The sequence below is a fragment of the Aquarana catesbeiana genome, linkage group LG13, assembly GCF_042186555.1.
Source record: "Aquarana catesbeiana isolate 2022-GZ linkage group LG13, ASM4218655v1, whole genome shotgun sequence".
Classification (NCBI taxonomy): Eukaryota; Metazoa; Chordata; class Amphibia; order Anura; family Ranidae; genus Aquarana; species Aquarana catesbeiana.
Genome location: NC_133336.1, coordinates 235,225,929 through 235,244,819, shown reverse-complemented (window position 1 = coordinate 235,244,819; position 18,891 = coordinate 235,225,929). Strand labels below are relative to the sequence as shown.

Below are 18,891 nucleotides of genomic sequence, written 5' to 3'. Positions count from 1 at the left end.
TCCCATGTAAACCCCTCCTTTTAAATGAAGCGCCTATCAAATGCAGCCTCACCAGCACCCATCAAATGCGGCCTCACCAGCGCCCATCAAATGCAGCCTCACCAGCGCCCAACAATGCAGCCTCACCAGTGCCCATCAATGCAGCCTCACCAGCGCCCATCAATGCAGTCTACCAGTGCCCATCAATTGAATGTTTGCTTGCTTCCATTCATTCAGGAGTTGGGACACAGATACAGTCCTCCGCCACTGCTGCACCTCTGACAATATGTGCGAACAGAGTGGCGGTAGTCTGCTGATACTGAGAATTAGTTGCTTGCTACAGAGAGAAGAGAGTATGAACACCAGTGGCCAGGTGCCCTAGGTAGCTGCCTAATTTGCCTAGTGGTGGCACAGGCCCTGGCCATGATCGGTATTTGAACCCCTGATCCTACTGTTACAGAGCAGTAGTGCAGCAACCACCAAGCCACTATGCTGCCCTATGCCTTTGAGTTGCCTATATGGTGCCATACAATGTTTTTAAGACTATTTCTTGGCATTGATCCTTATGTGGGGTTTGGGTCTGGAATGAAGACCAGATTTTTAAAGAATTTTTTAAAATTTGTGTTTGTTAATTTTCAAAAAGTATGAATTAATTAATTGATTTTTGTATACTGACTACCTGACTGAACTAGAATTGGATGTCAGTGCAATACACTTTGCATCACATTTACAAAAAATAAATTAGGATTTGTAATGTGTACAGAAAAATGTTACATAAAATAAATAACACAAAAATGAAAAGGACAAAATGTATATGGAATTTATCGCCTTAAATTAAACCCATTCTAAAGTGCCTACTTCTGAATAAATAAAAGTTAGAAGAAGCAATTTCTTCCACAGTTGTCAGCCACAATTAAAATTGCCAATTTTTGTATTTTTTTTGTTTGAATTTTTTCTCAAACTACTTAATCACTGTGTAGGAATAGGTAACAATGTATTTTCTAGGCATATTATTGTGCTAATGTATCAATCATTTTCTTCAGGTACAATGCTACATTTTGTAAAAGAAAACCAAAATACAAAAGCAACTCACATTTTTGGAGATAAAGGAAAAGGAAGCCCAAGAACAGATGAAGCATCTTCTTCCAGATCATTGGGTGAGTTTGTGGTGAGCTGAAAAGCAATCCTATACTGTTACATAGATCGAAAAAGGAACTTGTTTTGGAAAGCAGGACAACTGCTGATTATAAACCATGAGGGCTGGACTAAGGGTTATTTATATTGTTGGCTTTGTGTCTTTTTTCTTTTAGTGGCTACTGTCTCTTCTGGGCTTTAGTTGCCTACTGGTACTCAAGTGACCTCACATCTTCTGTGTTGGATTTTGATCCAGACCATTGGACCTGGTCCCAAGTGGAAGTGCCAGAGAGGGACACAGACGTTATGTCCAGAGTGGAAAAAAGGTGAAGTCAATAATCTGCACTGGTACTGGTACACTTAGGTCAGGGCAGATGGAGTCAATACAGTAGGTAAGCATCATACATGGTTGTAGAACATACCCTTCAATCTTAACATGGGATAAAAGGACACCATTTAGCAGAGCAAAATGTAATAGACCATTACATACCATGATTATGGAGATCCTTACATACCATGATTATGGAGACCATTAAATACCATGATTATGGAGACAATTGCATACAATGATTATGGAGACCATTGCATACCATGATTATGGAGATCTTTACATACCATGATTATGGAGACCATTACATATCATGAATATGGAGACTATTACATACCATGATTATGAAGACCCTTATATGCCATGATTTTGGAGACCCTTGCATGCCATGATTATGGAGACCCTTGCATGCCATGATTATGGAGACCCTTGCATACCATGATTATGGAGACCCTTACAAAACATGATTATAAAGACTCTTACATACCATGATTATGGAGACCATTGCATATAATGATTATAGAGACCATTGCATACCATGATTATGGAGACCCTTACATACCATGATTATGGAGATCATTACATATCATGATTATTGAGACCACTACATGCGATGATTATGAAGACCCTTACATGCCATGATTATGGAGACCCTTGCATGTCATGATTATGGAGACCTTTGCATACCATGATTATGGAGACCCTTACAAACCATGAATTTGGAGACCCTTACATACTGTGATTAAGGAGACCCTTACAAACCATGATTATGGAGACCCTTACATTCTGTGATTATGTAGACCCTTACAAACCATGATTATGGAGACCCTTACAAACCATGATTATGGAGATTGTTACTTACTATGATTATGGACCCCATTACATACCATGATTATAGAAACCTTTACATACCATGAAATTTGGAGACCCTTACATACCATGATTATGTTGACACTTACATACCATGATTATTGAGATTGTTACATACCATGATTATTGAGATTGTTACATACCATGATTATTTAGATTGTTACATACCAGAATTATGGAGACCATTAAATACCATATATACCATATTGACGTGCACTCAAACACACACACCCCCATCACTGTGACTGACGATTTTTGAATGAACATTCATTTGAACATTCATGTGGAAATTCTCAAAAACTTTTTTTTAACCATAGATTTTTTTAGTGAATGGACTTTCCTGAACGTAAACCACATTTACTGATAGAAATTTGTTAGTCCATCCTCCTCCTTCAAATTTTCTCGTCACTGAGGTCAAAAACAAATGTTGATTTGACCCTACTAATGATTAGAAAGTTGAACGAATGTTCTCATTTCGAACATTTTTCACCAACGTTCTTCTAGTTTATTCGTTTTCTCACATATGCATTTTCTCACTTGAGTGAGAAGGTGGGGTGAACATGTATGTACTATGGGAACCAACCTGTGTGTGTGTTGAGTGGAAAAGAAAGAAAATTAGGCATGTAGTTACAGATTGCAGGTCTGGATCAGATGGATTGTTGAAAAATTGGGTTTATCTATTATCATTTCCATGCATGTAAAAAGATCTAAGACAAGCAATAGTTAAATCCGAGGTTAAATTAAGTGTAAGATTTAATCACAACATAATCCAGCACACAAACCTTGCTCTAGCCCACCGATATCCTCTGGATTGGAAGATGAATTAGTATCGGGGAGAGATGATTAGGGGTTAGTTGGTCTGAACAGTCTATCCTATACATACTGTATATGCCAATTATTCCAGCTATGGATCACATGCACTGATACTGCTACTGCCTGTAGTTTCAAGTTCAGTTTTATTTTATTCAAAACATCACGAGTTTGCAAAAAAAAAAAATACTTTAAACATAAACAGAACAGAAATGGTCTTCATTTGTGTCCAATTACATGCAGACACCCGGACTCCTCTAAAGCCGCGTACACACGGTCGGATTTTCCGACAGGAAATGTTCAATGGGAGCTTGTTGTCGGAAATTCCGAACATGTGTGGGCTCCATCGGACATTTTCCGTCGGAATTTCCGACAAACAAAATTTGAGATCTGGATCTCAAATTTTCTGACAACAAAATCCGTTGCTGTAAATTCCGATCGTGTGTACACAATTCCGACGCACAAAGTTCCATGCATGCTCGGAATCAAGCAGAAGAGCCGCACTGGCTATTGAACTTCATTTTTCTCGGCTCGTCGTTCGTGTTGTACGTCACCGCGTTCTTGACGTTCGGAATTTCCGACAAGATTTGTGTGACCGTGTGTATGCAAGACAAGCTTGAGCCAACATCCGTCGGAAAAAAAACATGGATTTTGTTATGTTGTCGGAATGTGCGATCGTGTGTACGTGGCATTAGGGTTCAGAAAACATGTAGAAGTACAATCAAGTCTGACACAGATATGTTGTAAAGGAAATCTGTGACCGGAGTATGAACATTCAAGTATTTACATATTAAATGGTCTTGTAAAACAAGTCTTCCCCAATCTCTGTAGCTGCAGGCATTGTGGAGCAATTAGTCTTCAAACTTCACAGTAGAGGCACTGAAGTGATTTAAGTTGTTCTCTCAAAAGCTCAGCTCACTCTGCTTCTCCTCCCAGCGGTGACCTAAAAGTAGTAGTGGTTAATGATTCTTACTCTGAATGGTCTAAGGTTATCAGTGGTGTACCCCAAGGTTCAGTGTTGGGACCCTTACTTTTTAATATATTTATAAATGATATTGGGTCTGGGATTAAAAGTACCATTTCTGTCTTTGCAGGTGACACCAAGCTATGCAGTGAAATAACGTCCTTACAGGATGTCTCCAACTTACAAGCAAACCTCAATGCACTGTCTAATTGGGCGACTATGTGGCAAATGAGGTTTAATGTTGATAAATGAAAAGTTATGCACTTGGGGGCTAAGAATATGCATGCATCATACCTACTAGGGGGATACAACTGGGGGAATCCGTAGTGGAGAAGGATCTGGGGGTTTTGGTAGATCATAAGCTCATGCAATGCCAAGCTGCGGTTTCCAAAGCGAGAAAAGAGAGGTATGGACTCCAGAGAGAGATATCATGTTGCCCCCCTGTACAAATCATTAGTAGGACCTCATCTGGAATATGCAGTTCAGTTTTGGGCACCAGTTCTCAAAAAGGATATCGGGGAACTAGAGAAAGTGCAGAGAAGAGCAACCAAACTGATAAGAGTCATGGAGGAGCTCAGCTATGAGGAAACATTAGAGGAACTGAATTTATTCTCTCTTGAGAAGAGGAGATTAAGGGGGGATATGATCACCATGTACAAATATATAAGGGGTCCATATAGTGAACTTGGTGTTGAGTTATTCACTTTACGGTCATCACAGAGGACACGGGGGCACTCTTTACGTCTAGAGGAAAAGAGATTTCATCTCCAAATGTGGAAAGGTTTCTTCACAGTAAGAGCTGTGAAAATGTGGAATAGACTCCCTCCAGAGGTGGTTCTGGTCAGCTCAGTAGATTGCTTTAAAAAAGGCCTGGATACTTTCCTAACTGTACATATTATAACTGGGTACTGACATTTATAGGTAAAGTTAATCCAGGGAAAATCTAATCGCCTTTCTGGGATCAGGAAGGAATTTTTTCCCCTGCTGTAGCAAATTGGATCCTGCTTTTCTGTTTTTTTTTCTAGATCAACTGTGGGTATAGGATTGGGTATATGGGATTGTATGATATTTTTTATTTTATTATTATTATTTTTTTTTTATGGTTGAACTAGATGGACTTGTGTCTTTTTTCAACCTGGCTAACTATGTAACTATGTAAAAGCTCAACCCCCCTGCTCTTCCTATTAGCAGCAGTTACCCAGCAGCTAAGCTCGCCCTACTCCCCTCCCAGCAGTGACTCAGCAGCTCAGCTGCCCCTGCTCTCCCTCTTGGCAGTGACCTAGCGGCTTACAGCTCATCTTGCTCTCCCACTCTTATCAGTGACTCAACAGCTCAGTTCAACCTACCCCCCCCCCTCAGCTTACCTTACTTCCCCCTCCCAGAAGTGACTTGGCAGCTCAGTCCCCATGCTTCCAGCAGTGACTCAAAAGCTCAGATCCTCCTGCTCTCCCTTACCCAGTAGTGACTTGGCAGCTCAGTTACCCCTGCTCTTTACCTCCTTGATGTTACTCAGCAATTCAACTCATCCTGTACGCCTTCCCAGCAATGACCCATATCCCCATGGAAGTCATTCGGAAGCTCAGTTCCCCCTTCTCCCCCTCCTAGCAGTAATGCAGTAGTTTTCCCCCCCTTGCTCCCCCTCTCAGCAGTGACACAAGAGTTCAGCTTCCCCTGGCCCCACCTCCCAGCAACGGCTCAGCAGTGACACAGCTGCTCAGTCCCCCCTGCTCCCCTCCCCCCAAACAATGCTTTAAGAGCTCAGTGACCCAGCAGCTCAGTCTCTCCTGTTCTCCCCTTCACAACAGGGACACAACAGGTTTAGCTCCCCCTTCCAGCAGAAAATCAGCAGTTTAAATCACCCCTCCCAGCAGTAACTCAGCAGCACTGTCCTCCCTGCTCTCCCCTTGCCAGCATTGACTCAGCAGCTCTGTCCTCCCTGCTCTCCTCTTCCCTGCAGTGACTCAGCAACTCTGTCCTCCTGCTCTCCCCCCCCAACAATGACTCAGCAACTCTGTCCTCCCTGCTCTACCCTCCCAGCATTGACTCAGCAGCTCTATTCTCCCTGTTTCCCCTCCCAGCATTGACTCAGCAGCTCTGTCCTCCCTGCTCTCCTCTTCCCAGCATTGACTCAGCAACTCTGTCCTCCCTGCTCTCCCCTTCCAGCAGTGACTTAGCAGCTCTGTCCTCCCTGCTCCCCCCCAAACAATGACTCAGCAGCTCTGTCCACCCTGCTCTCCCCTCCCAGCAATGACTCAGCAGCTCTGTCCTCCCTGCTCTCCCCTTGCCAGCATTGACTCAACAGCTCTGTCCTCCCTGCTCTCCCCTTGCCAGCATTGACTCAACAGCTCTGTCCTCCCTGCTCTCCTCTTCCCTGCAGTGACTCAGCAACTCTGTCCTCCCTACTCCCCCCCAACAATGACTCAGCAACTCTGTCCTCCCTGCTCTTCCCTCCCAGCATTGACTCAGCAGCTCTATTCTCCCTGTTTCCCCTCCCAGCATTGACTCAGCAGCTCTGTCCTCTCTGCTCTCCTCTTCCCAGCATTGACTCAGCAACTCTGTCCTCCCTGTTCTCCCCCCCAACAATGACTCAGCAACTCTGTCCTCCCTGCTCTCCCCTTCCAGCAGTGACTTATCAGCTCTGTCCTCCCTGCTCTCCCCTCCCAGCAATGACTCAGCAGCTCTGTCCTCCCTGCTCTCCCCTTCCCAGCATTGACTCAGCAGCTCTGTCCTCCCTGCTCTCCCCTCCAAACAATGATTTAGCAGCTCTGTCCCCCCTGCTCCCCCCCTCAAACAATGACTCAGCAGCTCTGTCCTCCCTGCTTCTTCTCCCATCAGTGACTCAGTAATGCCATAATGTGGCATTTTCTACATTCACACATTTGAATGGAGGTGAGTATTGCAGCAGGCACTTTTATTTCTTCAGCCACTTGCCGATTCACCGCAGTACATGTACTGTGATGGCTCCTACAGGCACCCGTATGTCACTGCCTGTTTCTGGGTTTCACGTGCGTGTGCACCCCCATCCGCTTACTCCCTGGTGATTGTACACAGAGGGAGTCTTTCATCAGATGCTGGCCAATGATTTATGGTCAGGACCTCCTGGTTGGCCATCTACAATCACAGTCAAGAGCTCTGTGTTGACAATCAACACAGCATTCTGTACAGAGGTAATAATCCCTCTATTTCTTTTCCCTGCAAAGCAGGGAAAAGAAACAAATCAATCTGTAGTAAACCTCAGCACACATTACACATTGCTAGGAACACAATTAACCCCTTGATTGCCCCTAGAGGTTAACCCCCTCTCAGCCAGTCACATTAGTACAGTGACAGTGTAGAGTAATATCAGGCTCAAACATAAACGAAAGAAAAAGAAAGGACTTTGTAGATTGCCACATATAACCCTTAAATAAAGGAAATGAGTACTAGAGTTTTGTGTATAAATGTATACAAAATCTATTCATAAGAAAAAATCATGAAAATCAGTATAAAAACTTCATACATCCATGTGGGATGTCAACTTCAGTCCCAAGTTCTGGACTAGATCTATATGTATACCCATATAGATCTAGTCCAGAAATATATACAACATAACTGCGCATACGTAACCGATTACAAACAGATCCTACTGGGCCAGATAGTAGGGAATCCAAATGTGAGTCTTGATCTCTACACGTTTCATCAAAACTGGCTTCTTCAGGAATTCGCAGAAGAAAGATGGAAAGGTTCAGAGATGCTCAGTCCCAACAGAGGAGTCCAGGCCACCCCAAAAGTAGAGAGTGGTGTATTAGGGCTAAACACAGCTGTCAGGAACCCCCCCCCAAGGGCAGTATACAGCTCTAATGTGTGGGGTCACTTAATGTGTAGTTCATATGATGAAAGAACATGCTTGAGTGACCATCCACAAAAAATCTCAAAAGCCGGTCCTCATATCTGTATAGCCGCACTACAACCCCCCCCCCCCCCCCCCAAAAAAAAAAAACAGCTGCTCATAGTATTATCACTGATCACTGTATTAGTGTCACTCTACATGTCAGTGGCAGTTAGTAAGTTCCCACAAAGTGTCAGTTAGTGTCAAGTTGCCTGCCACACTATCACAGTCCCACTATAAGTTGTTGATCACCCCCATTACTAGTATATATATATATATATATATATATATATATATATATATATATATATATATATATAAAAAAGAATTCCAGTATACTGTATATTGCAGACACTAGACACTATAACTTTTACACAAACCAATCAATATACATTTATTGGGATTTTTTATTTTTTTTAATTTTATCGAAAACATGCAAAATACACGTTGGCCTACATTTATGAAGAAAGTTGATTTTATTTTATTTTTTAATTGAATATGTCTTATAGCAGAAAGCAAAAAATATAGTTTTTGATCTTTTTTCATTTATATAATAAAAAATAAAAAACCCAATGGTGATCAAATTCAACTAAAAGAAACCTCTATTTGTGTGAAAAAAAATTATATACAGCGGGTAAAATAAGTATTGAACACATCACAATTTTTCTAAGTAAATGTATTTCTAAAAGTGCTATTGACATGAAATGTTCCCCACATGTCGGTAACAACCCATGCAATCCATACATACAAAGACACCAAAACAAGTGACAGAGGGAAAAAGTGTTGAACACATGAAGAAAGGGAGGTGCAAAAAGGCATGGAAAGCCAAGACACCAGCTGAAATCTATCAGTAATTAGAAAGCAATCCTGCCCCTTGTCAGTGCAAATTAATATCAGCTGGTTCAGTCTCAACTGATGGCCTATAAAAAGGTGTCTCATTACCAAGGTGTCACACAAGAAACATCTCATGATGGGTAAAAAGCAAAGAGCTCTCTCAAGGTCTTAGCAACCTTATTGTTGCAAAACATACTGATGGCATTGGTTAAACTTCTGAATGTTCCAGTGAGCACTGTTGGGGTCACAATCCGGAAGTGGAAAGAACATCATTTCACCATAAACCGGCCACGACCAGGTGCTCCTCACAAGATTTCTTACAGAGGAGTGAAAAGAATTATCAGTAGAGTTGTCCAAGAGACAAGGACCACTTGTGGAGAGCTTCAGAAAGACATGGAATTAGTAGGTACAACAATAAGTAATGCACTCACCCGCCATGGCCTGTATGCACGCTCACAATGCAAGACTCAATTTCTGAAGAAAAAGCATGTTGAAGCTTGTTTAAGTTTGCTGCACAACATTTAGACAAGCTTATGAAATACGGGAGATTATAGTCTGGTCAGATGAGACCAAAATAGAACTCTTTGGATGCCATAATACACACCATGTTTGGAGGTCAAATGGCACCACACATCACCCCAAAAACACCCCCATACCAACAGTGAGGTTTGCAGGTGGGAACATCATGGTGTGGGACAGTTTTTCAGCATACGGTACTGGCAAACTTCATATCATTGAAGGAAGGATGAATGGAAAAATGTACAAAGACATTCTTGGTAAAAATCTGCTGCCATCTACCAGGATGATAGAGATGAAACGAGGGTGGACATTTCAGCAAGACAATGATCTCAAATACCAAGCTAAGGAAACTCTCCATGGGTTTCAAAGAAAGAAAATAAAGCTGCTAGAATGGCTCAGCCCATCACCTGATTTGAATCCAATAGAAAATCTATGGAAAGAACTAAAGATCAGAGTTCATAGAAGAGGTCCAAGGAACCTTCAAGATTTGATAAATGTTTGTGTGAAAGAATGGGCCAAAATCACACCTGAGCAAAGCATGTGACTCGTTTTTCCATACAGGAGCCTGCGTCTTGAAGCTGTCATTACCAACAAAGGACTTTGTACCAAGTATTAAATACATTTCAGTTAGCATGTTCAATACTTTTTCCCTGTGTCATTCTATTTTATTACACAGAACTTCATTTCTGAACGTATTTGTTTTGGTGTCCTTGTAAGTATGGATTGCATGGGTTGTTACCGACATGTGGGGAACATTTCATGTCAATAGCGCCTTTAGGAATAGATTTACCTAGAAAAATGGTGACGAGTCCAATACTTATTTTACCTGCTTTAAATTTCATTTGGGTACAGTCATTGGCGTCTGCAGGTAGGGGCAAAGGGGGGGGGGCGAGTGACCCCCTCCCCCCTGGATTGGCAAGGGTCTGCCGTGGCCGCATCTGTAGCTGTGGTGGCTCTCTGGGTTTGTGCGAGTCGGCTCCACAGCTGCTGCCGATCAGTGTCACCGAGCTTACGGAGCTCTTTACTGCCACCTCTGGCTGCTTCCTGTATGTGCGCCCCTCGTGTTTGCTTTGCTGCCTGTTGTATTTTCACAGGGACATGTGGAAATGGGACTTGGGAGAAGGAAGACCACCTTACAAGTGGGGGCTGTGAGTAAAAGTGAAGGGAGGAGGCTGTTTGTGTACGGTGGGGGAGGGGGGAGCAGAGCTGTGTGTGTGTGCTTACAGATGTGTGTGTGGGGGCCTAACATATATACAGATGAGGGGGGGGGACTGAGTGAATACAGGTATGATCGGTGAAGAGGGGGGTGCTAGATATTTGGAAAGATCATATCATCTGTCCTGTCCTGTATACAGCTATATACACCCATCTTCCTTCCTGTATTCCTCCATCATCACTGACTGCAGATATACATCATCTGTCCTGTATATATAGCTGTATACAGGACAGATGATGTATATCTTCAGTCAGTGATGATGGAGGAAGGTCTCTATATACAGGTAGCTGTATACACCCACCTTCCTTCCTGTATATAGAGACCTTCCTCCATCATCACTGACTGCAGATATACATCATCTGTCCTGTATACAGCTATATACGCCCACCTTCCTTCCTGTATATATTAATACCATCCACCCCCTGTATATACACACACATACTGTACACCCTCCGTACTGTACAGGCCACATTTGATGGGCACAATGAGGCTGCAATTGATGGGCACATGCCTGCGCTTTATGTGATAATGACTAAGCCCCTCCCCTTCACGACACTGTCAAAAAGGGGCGGAGCATGGGTGATCTAAAATGATGCCCCCCCCCCTGAAAAAAGTTCTGTGGATGCCCATGGGTACAGTATTGCATGACCAATCACCAGTTAAAATAGCGTAGTGCTGAATAGCAAAAAATTGCCTGGTCATTAAGGGGGTAAAATCTCCCAGAGCTCAAGTGGTTAACATGCTGGTCTATTTAAAAAAAATATATATATATTTTTAAACTTTCTACATGTGCTACTTTATCAGTGGTTCTGCATGGTACTGCACAGTACAGGAAGAGGATGTGTAGTCTGACAGAGGAAGCTTCGCAACATGCTTCTGATGGGCTTCACGTCTCCAGCACTTTCAGTTTTCAGTAAGGGTCTTCACTAAAGCTTTTCTAAATTAACTTTTTTTATAGTTGTATTTTGTCTGCCTTGTCATACCCTTTTTGTTATCAGCGGGAGTGTAACTACAATTCTTGGGGTCCAATAGCCCCCCCAGCGACCTCTATCTGTCATATGTGGCAATCTCAAGTGCTACAAAGGTGTAGGGCAGCACATTGGCTAAGTGGTTAGAACTTCCACTTGGAAGTACTAGTTTCAGTTTCATCAGTTCCAATCCCAACCATGGCACTACATGCCCAGAGTTTTCCTGCTCTCCCTGTGCCTGCGTGGGTTTCCTCCCACACTCCAAAGACATGCTGGTAGGTAAGTTGGCCTTAGAATGAGTTAGAGGCCTCAGATTGTAAGTTCTTGAGGGCAGGGACTGGTGTGACTGTACAGTATACACTCACCGGCCACTTTATTAGGTACACCTTGCTGGTAATGGGTTGGACCCCCTTTTGCCTTCAGAACGGCCTTCATTCTTCATGGCATAGATACAACAAGGTGTTGGAAACATTCCTCAGAGATTTTGGTCCATAATGACATGATGGCATCACGCAGTTGCTGCAGATTTGTTGGCTGCACATCCATGATGCGAATCCTCCCCGTTCCACCACATCCCAAAGGTGCTCTACTGGATTGAGATTTGGTGAGTGTGGAGACCATTGGAGTACAGTGACCTCATTGTCCAGTGGTGAGATGATTGGAGCTTTGTGACATGGTGCATTATCCTCCTGTGAGCAGAGCGGGCAGCAGGTTTGGCAGAAAAAAGTCCTGCAGAGCCGGTCATACACAATAGGAGGGCAGAGATACTGAGAGCGGGAGGCGGGTACAGGACAGACAGGAAGAGCCCCGGAGAGATCGGCTACCTGTGTGCTCGGTGTCACTCCACGATCGGCCGGGGATCGCTTGGGTTACCTGTTGGAAGGTGTGTGCCAATGAAGGTGATCGCTGTGCCAGTCTAGTCCCTGGATCCGGAGAGCAGCCGCTGTTCCCCCCCCAGATGCTGGAAATGTAGATCACCAGACCATTTCCTATATCTCTCTGGGTATTGACCACTGATGGGTACATCACATCTGGAGCGGAAGCACCCGGGGACAGCCCTACTGGAATCTAAGACGCCACTCTACGGCCTGGTACTACATGCCTATTACCCCTGCAGGAGTGTAGGGAGCTGGTGAGTGGGGACCCTTGAGGGGGAGCACTACAAGTCACCAGATACCAGCTGTTTTTCCTCACGAAAAGTCACTATACACAAGAACTTTGTATATGTTGGAACTTTATACACTATATTTGCTTATGTTGGAAGTATATATTTTTAGATTTTTTACATTTTTTATATCCCTCACTATTTTTGCAATATTATTATGTTTGCAACACTCAATGAACTGATTTAATATTTATATCCCCTCCTATTCACTCTGCATCGTGGATGGGAGAGTGGGTCAACACGGACTCTGGATTTATATGATATCTCACTATTTGCACGTATTGATTAATGATATTTGGAGACTGGACACTACACCACTTGCAGGGGGGATTTCTACTGGTCAGATTCCTCTCTATGCAATAGGTGGGGGTGTTTGTTGTATCTTTTATTTCAGTTTTTAATTTTTATTTGAGTCTAGTTCATCAAATATTATTTACACTGATTTGGATGGTTAGCTACACCTCAGATATATATATGAGTATTCTATTGGCTTGTATACACTAGCACGGTTCACCAATTTTTTATAGGTGTATACTCACACTCACAAATCAATGGTTTTTGGCTGAGTGGTTTTTTCTCGCTCTGTATACATTAGCACGGATTATTTAATCCAATTAGGTACCCCGACATAGGTAGCGCCACTTACCCCTATCTACAATTTCTGTTTACCAATACATCCCAAAGGTGCTCTACTGGATTGAGATTTGGTGACTGTGGAGACCATTAGAGTACAGGGACCTCATTGTCCAGTGGTGAGATGATCTGATCTTTGTGACATGGTGCATTATCCTCCTGGAAGGAGCCATCAGAAGATGGGGACACTGTAGTCATAAAGGGATGGACATGGTCAGCAACAATACTCAGGTAGGCCATGGGGTTTAAACGATGCTCAATTGGTACCAAGGGGCCCAAAGTGTGCCAAGAAAATATCCCCCACACCATTACAACACCACCACCAGCCTGAACCATTGATACAAGGCAGGATGGATCCATGCTTTCATGTTGCAACCATGGGGAGCCTTCACTGCTGGGAAAACACAGTGATTGGTGCTGGCCATAATGGCATGTAATAATCGAGCAATGGGTGGACTTGGGTATAGGGTTGCCACCTGTTCAGGATTCATCTGGACATTCAGGGTCTTTAATCATGTGTCTGGTTTTCAGTTCGTCTCAAACCCAGACACATTATCCAGACTGGACTGTGTCTCCCCATCAGTGGCAGCTGGTGCTTACATTTCTGGGTGCGGGGGGGGGGGGACGACAGCCTGCGGCCCCCACCCAGCCATCCAACCACTACCAAACCCCCTCACACCCCCCTCCATTGCTTGATCGATTGCTGCTACCCTCCCCCCCCTGTCGATTGCCGCTTCGCTGGTGGCCCACCAGCCCCGCTAATGCGTTTATCTCTTCGTCTCTCTCTCTGAGTCCCAGCGGTCTCCTCCTAGCCAATCAGGAGTCCTGGAATCTGCCCAATGGGGTCTTAGGACTCCCGGCCAATCGAGTCTCAGGACCCGCTTCTTGATTGACTGGGAGGAGAAACAGGAAGACATTAGCGAATATTAATTCGCTAATGTCATACAACTGGGTGGGATCCGAGCGCAGTGCTCTGCACCCGGAGCCCACCCTCTTTGCAGCCATTTAGAGCCTTCGACTTTTGCTTCCAAAAAAATAAACTTGTTGAAATCCATGCGTCCGGTGCCCTGCATGTATATCAGGGGCAGGGTGCATGAATTAATGGGGGGCGACGCAGAGCCCATGTGCCCTGCATGAGCGACAGCCACTGCTTCCCATGTTCCAGGGGGCCCATGCGACCTACCTGTCATACCTGGATAGGAGGGGCGGTGGGTGCATTACTACTCTATTTGGGGCACCCAAGGTGTCGCAGATCTTTTACAATGCTATAGTGAAGTGATGGCGAACCTTGGCACCTCAGATGTTTTGGAACTACATTTCCCATGATGCTCAACTACACTACAGAGTGCACGAGCATCATGGGAAATGTAGTTCCAAAACATCTGGGGGTGCCAAGGTTCGCCATCACTGCTATAGTGTATACTACAAAAAAAAAATTGCTGTGCGTCACTAAAGTGTTTGGGTTTGGCTTGAAGAAAAGGTGGCAACCCTACTTGGGTACAATGTGATAATTCAAAAAGAGGAGAATTTTGGGACTTTAAATGAAGCACATATGATATGTGCCTCCATCAAGTAATATATAAAAAAGGGAATTTGGGACTTTAAATGAAACTGAAGGAAATTGTGGACGAAATGAATGGAAAAATATATTTAATGACATACAAAGATGTAAAAATACATAGAAATAGTACGAAAAGTATGAATCATGTGTATATAAACATACATCTACATGTACAATAAACATCAAGGATACATGTGTATATATATAGACTTGGCAACACATAGTATAAAATGTTCGTAGATAAATTCTGTAAATTCATATATCTACAATCATCATATAGGTGGCACATTGCAGTGGAAGTAAGTAATATAGAATAGTATGAACATGATTGATGTAAATGGTGAACTGCGGTAAATACCGGTGCAGGCATGTATCTGCATCCTATCTTTCCCGACGTGTTTCGTGCATAAACACTCATCAGGAGCAGATTTTCATAAGTACAGATAATTCAATGAAACCTAGTATGGTAAAATATGGTGAGTGGGAGCCAGGGCCAGAGAGGTAGTGAATCCCGGGAGCTGAGGCAATTTAAGGGCTGCACAGCAGCAGGGCGCACACACAGAGCCCCCCATAACACAGGTAGCCAGGGGATCCAAGTGGGAGGTGAATGGTGACTATCAAAGAGTCTAGTTTTGTACAGCGAACGCAAGTGCGTCTGTGCCGTGGAGCTTCTTGAAGTGTGTGGCGAGGCTACCTCTCTGGCCCTGGCTCCCACTCACCATATTTTACCATACTAATGCCCCGTACACACGGTCGGATTTTCCGACGGAAAATGTTCGAAAGGAGCTTTTTGTCGGAAACTCCCACCGTGTGTAGGCTCCATCGGACATTTTCCATCGGAGTTTCCGACACACAAAATTTGAGATCTGGATCTCAAATTTTCCGACAACAAAATCCGTTGTCGGAAATTCCGATCGTGTGTACACAATTCCGACGCACACAGTGCCACGCATGCTCGGAATCAAGCAGAAGAGCCGCACTGGCTATTGAACTTCATTTTTCTCGGCTCGTCGTACGCGTTGTACGTCACCGAGTTCTTGACGTTCACAATTTCCGACCAAGTTTGTGTGACCGTGTGTATGCAAGACAAGTTTGAGCCAACATCCGTTGGGAAAAAATCCATGGATTTTGTTGTCGGAATGTCCGATCAATGTCCGATCGTGTGTATGCGGCATAAGTTTCATTGAATTATCTATACTCTTGAACATCTGCCCCTGATGAGTGTTTATGCACGAAACGCGTCGGGAAAGATAGGATGCAGATACATGCCTGCTATTATACTATATATACTATTCTATATTACTTACTTCCATTGCAATGTGCCGCCTATATGATTGTACATATATGAATTTACAGAGTTTATCTACGAACATTTTATACCATGTGTTGCCAAGTCGATATACATTCATGTATCCCTGATGTTTATTGTTACATGTAGATGTATGTGTTATATACACATGATTCATACTTTTCGTACTATTTCTAAGTATTTTTACATCATTGCAAGTCATTAAATATATTTTTCCATTCATTTCCTCCACAATGTCATTAGTTTCATTTAAAGTCCCAAATTCCTTCTTTTTCGTATATTACTTGGGTATGATCAGCCTGCCCATAGATGGTTTCAAATTTCGGTCGGCCCCTGCTGAAGCGGCATTAGATGTAAACCATCTATGGCATTGGCCGGCTTAAATTAGTGTATAAGATGCGGCTTTAGGCGCGTTTTGTAAACAGCTTGTGATGTACAGAAAGGCTAAGCAGACGTGTGCATGAGGCCTTAAGTGGTGGCTTTTTTTTTGCAGGATTACATACCTAAAAAGCTTTATCACTTCTTGACACTACCCTTATTATGAAAGGCCTGGCCAGCAAGATAAGGAGCTCTGAATACCAACAGATAGGGGTATGCAGTGGAGATCTGGGACTAGGAGCAGCATATTTCCAAAGCATGTTGCTGTGGGTCTGACATCAGCTTTCCGGGAATAGAGATATCCTCTGAGAACCTCCCTAGTGAGGCCCCATGTAAGCCACATCATGGACTGCTACAGTCTGCTGAGTACTGCTCTGTCATTGTTCTGAAAGAGTAAGTCTAACTTTTTTGTTCTCTAAACTACAACAGCATTTCTCAACCAGGGGTTCTCTGGGGGCCCTAATGTCCTTCCAGAGGTTGCTTGGGACCCTTGAGCAATTTACAGATCGATCTCCTGTCTGAGTGCCAATGTAAGGGGCACTGCAATGGCTATCAATCTAAAGGGTCACTACAACGTTAAATGTCTGTGTTTGTTTTCTGCCCATTACTACAAATTGTAGTTGATGTTTATTACTGGAAATGATTTTTTTGCACAGAGCAAGGTGGTGTTAAAAAATTATACTCTCTGGGGGGGGGGGAAGGGGGGTGTAACTGTGCGTAGTAACCAATCAGCTTGCAGTTTTTATTGTCAAAGCTTAAAGCGGGGGTCCACCTATCTATCCTTTTTTTTTTTTTTTTGAGTTCATTCACAAACTTTTCTTCTCAGCATTACATACTCACATATTGTGTGTAATTTGTCCGCCTGTGTCAGATTTCGTCGGAAAGAATAACTTATATTATTCACTGCAGGCGGTTTCCATCTTCATTGTGGGCATTTGAAGCCCACAAGCATTTATTTCCTGGATATGGTGAATGCTGTGCTCCCAGCATTCACTGCTCGTTCCCGCACATGCTCAGTGGCATCCTGGGAAGCCTGAGACTAGCTCCCAGGAGTCTGGGAGAGGTTAGAAACACGCCTACTCCCACGGGAGGAGAACCAGGAAGTGCAAAGAAGAATAGAAAAATAAAAGGTAATTACGGCGATTTAAATTTTTTTAAACGGCATGTCAGCATCTAGGCAAGGAAGAGAATACATACAGATATTGTTCAAAATTTGGGTGGAACTCCGCTTTAACTAAACAAGCTAAAGTTAAAAGTTGATTGGCTGCACCAGATTCTGAGTTCCCCTGGTTTTAGTGAATCTCCCCCTCTGGGTGTTATATTTGCAAAATACTGTGCTTTTTTTTTTATTCTTCCAGGGCTGGTTCACACCACAGTTTTGTGATCCAGATGTGTTTCTGCATGTGCGTTTTTGATGCGTTCTTGTGCTTTTTTTATGCATTTTCAATGTGTTCCATAGTGTTTTTTCTGCTCTCTTTTTTTGCCAAAGTTTCTGTCCCCCCCCCCTTGCTTTAATGCGTTCCGGTGCATTTTTTAGGCGTTTCGGTGTGTTTTTGAATCTTTTTGCCCTGTTCCAGATTTGCTCCATGCAGAAAAAAAATGCACTGTTCTACTTTTGTCAACTGCACTGGTTTGAACTACGCCTTAAAAATGATTATATTCATAACGTAATGGTCATGCTAATGCACCAAAAGCTATAGATGAAATCGTTTTTAGTAAGAGTTCCCTGAAACCTGAAAATTATTTTAACTGGTGTGAACGTGTAGTATGTATAGTGCTGCGTAAATTGACAATGCTATATTTATACCTGTAATAAATAATTTTTGCTCAGTGTATTTAAAAAAAAAAAAAAAATTCATTGGCAGAGAAAAAAGTACAAAAACAAACAAAAAAAAAAGAAGTAAAAGCTATAAAAGATAAAAGGGGAGAATACAAAAATCCTTCAGTATCCATTTTTCCTCTTCCTTAAACATAACCATGTATAAAGTCTAGCTATATGTATTTCTATACATGCCTATATCTTTCCTCCCTGTCTCATATAAATACTAATATCATTATTATCTTCCCTAAAACTCTATTGGATGCCCTTAAAACAAAACAAAACAAAAAAAGAATTATACCCGTAAATAAAAAAAAAAAAAAATAATAACAATACCTAATAATAATAATAATAATTATACGCAATTTATATAGCGCCAGCAGTTTACGCAGCGCTTTACAATGTATAGGGAAGAAAACACAATTACAGTACAGTTCAATACAAAAGGTACAGGAGGGCCCTGCTTGTAGAGCTTACATTCTAAAGGGAGGGGGGGGGGGTGGTACAAAAGGTAATAGCTGAAGAGAATGATTTGA

The 18,891-nt window shown here is 42.9% G+C and overlaps 2 protein-coding genes across 4 annotated transcripts in view; one reads left to right on the top strand and one right to left on the bottom strand.

Annotated features, from left to right (window-relative positions):
- LOC141116974 (uncharacterized) overlaps positions 1-1,221 on the bottom strand; it is a 51,224-nt gene extending 50,003 nt beyond the window's left edge. For both annotated transcript variants that reach the window (XM_073609517.1, XM_073609518.1), the window contains exon 1: positions 1,073-1,221. In XM_073609517.1, the coding sequence (XP_073465618.1) occupies positions 1,073-1,133 (61 nt within the window). In that variant the 5' untranslated portion in view covers positions 1,134-1,221. The remainder of the gene's footprint in view (positions 1-1,072) is intronic.
- Positions 1,222-1,307: 86 nt separating this feature from the next.
- The window catches only part of LOC141116972 (NACHT, LRR and PYD domains-containing protein 3-like), a 46,512-nt gene continuing 28,928 nt past the window's right edge, over positions 1,308-18,891 (top strand). The window contains exon 1 of one of the 2 annotated variants that reach the window (XM_073609509.1): positions 1,308-1,505. The gene's annotated coding sequence lies outside the window, so the exon portion shown is untranslated. Of the gene's footprint in view, positions 1,506-16,702; positions 16,930-18,891 lie in introns of those variants that run through there. The other variant, XM_073609508.1, reaches the window with a different exon arrangement.